The sequence below is a fragment of the Amborella trichopoda genome, chromosome 8 (assembly GCF_054954075.1).
Source record: "Amborella trichopoda isolate Santa Cruz 75 chromosome 8, AtrichopodaSantaCruz75HAP2 v2.0, whole genome shotgun sequence".
Classification (NCBI taxonomy): Eukaryota; Viridiplantae; Streptophyta; class Magnoliopsida; order Amborellales; family Amborellaceae; genus Amborella; species Amborella trichopoda.
In genome coordinates, this window is record NC_142343.1 from 33477017 (window position 1) to 33484085 (window position 7069).

The 7069-nt window shown below is 34.5% G+C and overlaps 1 protein-coding gene across 1 annotated transcript; it reads right to left on the reverse strand.

Moving 5' to 3' along the window:
• Window positions 1–1146: 1146 nt before the first annotated feature.
• LOC18423539 (UPF0481 protein At3g47200) lies at window positions 1147–6312 on the reverse strand. Its single transcript, XM_006828140.4, has 2 exons — window positions 5330–6312; window positions 1147–1703 (listed from the first exon to the last, which is right to left on the reverse strand). The coding sequence occupies exons 1-2, from the start codon at window positions 6212–6214 to the stop codon at window positions 1296–1298; spliced, it is 1293 nt and encodes a 430-aa protein (XP_006828203.3). The 5' UTR covers window positions 6215–6312; the 3' UTR covers window positions 1147–1295.
• Window positions 6313–7069: the final 757 nt, after the last annotated feature.

Here is a 7069-nt window from a genome sequence, read left to right on the forward strand (position 1 = left end):
AAGGAAAGAGAGGGATGAAGTGAAGAGATGAAAGGAAAGAAATGAGAAAGAGGGGAGAGAGAGAGAGAGGCAATAGAAAGAAAAGGAAAAAAACAAATCTGACCTTAAAATTAATGGGGACTCAAAATAGAGGCAAACAAAAAGCAGGCTGGAGATTGAAATCTCATATCAAAGAGACAGGGAAGCATGGGGACTAGGGCAGGAAGACCAGGCCCAGGCTTGTCCTGTTGCCCGCCTAAGAATTGGAATTAAAAGGGAGTGGATGGCCAAGACTTTGTAGGAAGCTTCTAAGATTAGTTCTCGCTTAAATAAGGGTTTTATGGCTAAACTACTGAAAATCCTTAATGTTAAATTTAGAATGTAGTGTGAACTATTAAATTACTTTGATTGCCTCTTATTTTATTCCATGCAGATAAAATGAGCTTCGTCATTTTTGTTATTTGAAAAGTGTATGATTGATTTTTTATTTTTATTTTTATTTTTTTTTAAGTGGAATTATGGTACTTTTTAAATTTAAACAACTTTACCTTCTAGTAAAAGGTTCGAAAATGACTTCAACAACAGTCATAAGCGCCGATTGTCTTTTACTAAAAGATTCGGCTATACTGTTTAATTACATAAACAGTATTAGATTTTAGTCTTTTTATAGGCATGGGATAAAATAAGAAACAACTATAGTAATTTAATGGTTCATATCCATTTAGAATTGTAATGCGTTTCGGATTTTGAGGGGCTTAAAACATATGAAAACGAAAATAACAAGCTTTTCCTCATGTGATGGTTTATGGTGATTCTAACTTTTAATTTCGAGAGATCAAAAGTTCATAAATTCTTAAGGTAGAATTATATCTTCTTGGACGTATTCTTTTCCCATTTGTCATCTTCATTTACGCTTGTTCTTATCTTGAGATTAGACAACTTGTGGTATTGATTTCTAAAGATGCATTATTTCAACTTGCATAAGCATTAGGATCAAAATACTTTTTCATAAAACAAAAACCAAAAACGCTTCAGAAGAAGAAGATTCAAAATTGGCATTGTTGAGACACACAGCACGCGTACAAAGAACAATTGTGCAAAATTAGCGATATACAAACAAAACCACCATGTACACACCAGAGACTAAAGCACATCAGAGTCCAGAGAGATATAAGTCTTATTTTTATTAATGAGATACACTGTTAAAAAGATGATCAACCTTCTCTCTCTCTACTCTTGTCAAACCGACAGCTAAACATTTACTTTAACCTGACAACTACCAAGACTTATCACGAGCAACGATGGCAGTCAATAAACTACTTAATATAACTGAGCACCGAACACACAGTTTGAAGCAATGTTAGACACAGCAGGAGCCCCGCTGCCAGCAACGCTATAACCGTCCATGGGTCGCGAAGGTAGGTGTTGACGAAGCGAGCCCTCCACAAATTCTGACGCCTCTTGCAGTGGCGGATCAGCCGCGTCCGCACCCCCTTTAGGTTGGAATTCTCAAAAAAGGCCATTCCCTTAGTGACCCGATTGAAGAGCTCAGCCACCTCTTGGTCACTTTCCATCCTATTCTCTATTATGCCTGAATCTACTAGCAGTTGGACATCTTTGGCTGTGTCTATCAGATTATCCATCAATTTAACGACTGAGCTTATTGGATTATCCATGTCCACATGCAACTGCTCAAATGCCATCACATTCAATAGAAAGGTTTCCTGTTCCAAATGCCATAAAAAGTTAAAACAAATAAGGATCGACCCAAGTTTTTCCTTTTCTTTTATTTATTTATTTATTTATTTATATATATATATATATATATATATATAACTTCTCTATTTTTAGCCCGAAATGGATTTCAATAGTATACAAATTTTAAAAAAATTATTTTCATTTTTCAGCATTTTCTTTTCTTTCAACTTGGGCGAGTCTAATCAACACGCGTGAGTTTGCACTTGCATTCCCAAGAGGTCTAAAAATCCTTAAAGCTTGGAAAAAAATGGATTCTGAAAAATCAAATAAAATATGAATCATAAAATGGATAGAGAGCATGGAATATTAAATGAATTTAAATTCAATCAATATTGTTTGTAAACTAATTTATGTATGGACAAAAAATAGAAAAATACAAAATGGGACAATTTTGGATGAAAATTAGTCAGTCAACCCATATTTTTTATTTTTTAAAAAATTACCTTTCGGTCCAATGATAGTATCCTCAAACCACTTTTTAATTATTATTATTTTTTGTCTGTTTCGTTAGTAGGACAGTGTTTTAGTGTGAGGGGCAGTGCCAGTCTACAAGGTAGTTTAAGGTTGGCATCCTCAGACCAGCTTATTTCTTAACAAATAAATGAGATAATGTGGTCCAAAGATGATAACCTCGGGCCCTCTTAAAGAGAACCAAAGAAGTCGGTCCGAGGATGCCAACCTCAAACCACCGTGAAGAGCAGTAGAAAAGGCGGTCTGAGAATGGGCAGCACAGACCACCTTTGAATGCTTAAAAAAGTAAGTCTTTCTGGTCCGAGGAAGCCAACCTTGGAACACTTTGAAATGCACCAAAAAAGGCGGTCTCATGATGCTATCATGAGACCGACGGAGCACTACCATAGACATTAGGGCACAACCCTACTATCGAAAAACTAAAAAAAACAAAAAATTTGCTGTCCGAGGATGCTATCTTTCTACCGAGGAGAAATTTTGAAAAAAATAAAAAAACTCAGGTTGATCAACCTTGAACGTAATTTTACCCCAAAATTGGACTCATTTCGTATTTTAATAATTTTTGTTGTCTGTACATAATTCACGCTTGTTTGTATGAATTGACTTTGACAAAATTATATTTTATCCCAAATTTGAATACTTATACTTCGGTCTTTGCACCTGCTGCAATGCCTGTAATCATGGTTTGAAAACAAATTGATTTGTGATTTGAATCACCCATCCCGAAGACTAGGTCGGATCGGTGGATCAACAATTCAGATTGGAGGATCGGGCAAATCGACAAGATCTGACGTTACAAAAATTTCAAAAAATAACCAAAATTCTTAAATTATAGTCTACTAGCTTTTTTTTTTTAGAAAAAGAAGTTTTATTGCATTACAGTTTTTAATTATTTTTATTGAAAATACACATGTATTGAGAACCTATCTCATGTCTGAGTGTTTGTTATCCATTACAGTCACTTTATAGTCAAATGAAATTTAAAATGCAGCTTATTTCAATAAAATGGATCTCTCTAACTCAAATCTATTGTGAGAAAAAGAGGAAATGTAAAATAGTTTCAGATCAAATATATAGACCCTTACAACTATATAGACCTAATGAGTAATAATTAGTTTGTGTAAAAATATAGCGTTTAGAACCATGAACTTGTAATCTTGCTTTAATAAAATTAGAAAAATAGATAGATAAATTCATACATATGATATGGAATAATGGATAAAGCAACTTGAAAATAAATTTTAAAGTAGATGTATGGAGTAAACGTGCCCATGCCCGATGTAGTTTTCCGTTTTTCTTTTAAAATATCCCATGAATAAGTATTATATTTTTAAAAAAAAGATCCTAAAAAGTAATATAAGTTTTTACTTTTAAATATCCAATGAGTTAATATTATTTTTTCTTTTCTAAAGATCCCAACACAATGATATGTTTAGCCAAAAATACTTTGCAAGTGTTTATTTTATATATATATATATATAGATACTACAAAAAGCCTATTGGAGAAAATGAATAGTGATTCCGTCTACTCTCGTCACCATCCAAACTTCATCACACAGTCACAGTTGTCCAGTAGTGTTTCAATTTTCAACACACGCAATTCAAGCGCAAAGTGCATTGGTTTGTTGCGCGTAATTATGACGGGTGGTGTACACTTATGTGCTGTAAGATTTGCCCCATGTTCCCCCAACATGTACGTATGATGTGCCACATAAGTGCCCTCCATACATAGTCTTGTGTACTTGCGCACCTCACGCACTCAACTCAACGTGCACGATTCATGTGCAAAGCGTCTAGTTTGTTGCATGCAATTATGACGGGTGGTGCGTACTTTATGAACCGTATGAATTGCCCCATGTTTCTCCAAACACGTAAGTACCCTCCGTAAGCAGTCTTGAATAATTGCGCACCACATGCACTCAACTCAATGTTCGCGATTCGTGAGCAATGCGTACCAGTTTGTTTCACACAATTATGGTAAGTGTTAATTATACATAATTACAAAATAAAATTCCATATAAACTTACAAAAAATAGATTATACATGAAAAGAGTTGGCCCTCTACTAAGAAAGTACATATAACAAATTTCATAGTTGGCTCTCCATTATGTAATTTTAATTATGTCAATATGATCACATGAAAATTACATTAATATTATTATGTTAAATGAATATAAATATATAAAAAATATAAACTTATTTATAAAATTATGTTAAAATTGTTGTTGCTATATTGAAATTTTTATTTACTTTAGATTGTAATTTTAAATTAATATACTTATAAATTTAATAAATAATAACAAATACCTTATTTCTTTTTTATAATATACAAAAATAAAGTACATATAATTAAGTTTTAATTCAATATAATTACAATAACAAAATTGCATATAATAATTACAAAAATTAACATAATTATGTGAAATTCTTATTTATAATTATGTTAAACTTATGTCAATATAATTATTTCTATATACATTAAAAATATTTTTAAGTTATATGGAAGTGTTTTCTAATATTTTTCAATTATTTTGATGCAATATTATAATTCTATATTTTAATTTATAATTATACAAATATCCAGAAAGAAAAACAGCTTCTAAAAATTTACCTATTTTTACAACGTAATGAAAGTACATAATGCACCACTCCTAATTTATTTTAGAAATCAAAAAAACATTATTTTTAGAGAATTACAATGATTTTTTGAAAAAAATTTGAAAAAAAAATTGCCGATTCTTCAAACCAATCTACCGATTCGACACGGGTCCGGATGTGAATGATTCGGGTCTCGGATAACCATTTAGCATTAAGAGTTACCAAAAATCTTTTAATAAATTTGTTCGTCGCAGCTGTACGGATTAAAAGATTGACATCCTACAGAATTCCTCTCAATAACCAAAAACAATCTAGCCCTTTTTCAAGAGGGTACAAACTTTAATGGAAAATTGTTAGAAAATTTATATTTTATTAAAAAATTTATCTTTATTGAAAACATTATCAAAAGAATGCATAATTTAGATATTTAATGTTCTTGCCCTTCTCTAGCCTTTGAAATTCAACCAAAAAACCTGTAAAATGTTAAATAGCCATCCTTATGATTGTGTTAACGAATACAAACCTCAGATGGGGTAATGACAACATAGGGTAGCTTCAGCACCCCGCCGTCGAAACTGAAGTCCATGCTGCCATCGCTCGGGCTCACTTGGAACCTTACCCCTGCGTCATGTAGCGCCGTGGCTGATGGTACCTTCTTGTGATAAGGCTCCGCGTTTTTTAGCCCCTCTTCCACTTCAGGAATGTCGCCCCACGGCGTCGTCATTTGGTAAACATGAAGCAGATGCATCCCCCTCTTGTCCTGCATCGAAGTGTACTTATCACTCCAATAGAGCTCATACGCCACCTTATGCGCCTCGACGGCCTGGGAGCGTTCCCCCAAGGGGTCCAACAAAGTCTGCAAGACCAGCAACGGGATTTGGTTTTCCAACAGCACCAGGTCGTGAGTCTTGTTGTCCGCAAAGAAATCCGCCCTATTGGGGCCGAACACCGGGTCATCGTCTGTGTAGCCTGATGTGTCCTCATCTGAGGTGGTGCGGTGGAGTTCAAGCAAGAAGCAGCCGTCAAGCAGCATCATGTTAAGGAAGTCAGGGCTCTCCATTACGGGCAGCTCATCAGGCCACTCATAGCAGGCCCTGAGCTTCCGCTCCACAGCTTCGAGGGCCTTGAGGTAGACGTCGGGCGAGTGTTTCGAGCGATCAAGGAAGTGGAGGAGTGCACGACGCTTGTGGTGCTCCATGGGTTGAAGGTGAGGGCTGCCGTGGTGCAGTGGACCCAGCGAAACAAGCCTGGGAGCGAAGGACCCTTCATGGAAGTCATGGAGGTAGGACGGGATTTTGTAAATACAACAATGTGTCCATTCCTCCGCCTCTTCCTCTCGGTTTAATTTGACATTCCCATTCACTACATCAATAACCCATTGCCTGTCCGATTGCTCCCTGCCTTGCATATTTGTAATCTGACAGTGTTAAGGTAGAGCTGGAGAGGCTCCACTTAATCGATATACAGGTGGACTCTCAGATCACGCATGAAGCGTATAACAATGATGAGAAGAATCGGGATATTCTTATAGGAGGTCTGCCGTAGCTTTAGCTTAATTTCTTAAGAATATTCAATAACATGAAAACAAATAAAACATTTGACTACAAACGGTTCCTCTTAAATTATATTTTTATTCTTAATTATAAAATTTAAAGTTTTAAAAATAGTATAGATGGAACATATCTATGAGAATTTGAAAATTTTGAGAATCGACAGTTCCAAAATGCTTTACAATATGCACTATTTCCAAAATGTCAAATCTATTTTTTCTTATATCCATGCACTTTGATGTTCAGATGATCAATTTGAGGATATTTTGGCACCAAAACAACCTCTTCTAGTGTAAGTTTTGAGGTAGGCTCTAATTTGATTGTTTAGAGCCTCGACTATATATAAGCTTTTCCTTTTTAACCTATCTTTTTTTTATATCTAATTCCCAAAGGGTAAAATGTTAGATGGTTCATATAGTAACTACAAAAGGATAAATTTTTCCTTTTCTTTTCCACTCATGCGTTCAGGTAACGTCCAATAGTGTCATCAGATGGTACAGGTGATGAGATAATATTTCAATTTTTAGGGGGTGATATCTGATAATTATCTTTAAAATGAAATTTTATTGTTGAAAGAATTAACTTAAACTTTCTGAGAGGCTTCTGTACTAGCATCTAGACAGATAAATTCTATGCTTTCTAGTTTTGGTAAGATCACTGGACAGAAACTGAATGTAACTAAAAAGTAAGATTTTTTTCTTTGGGGTTTTGAT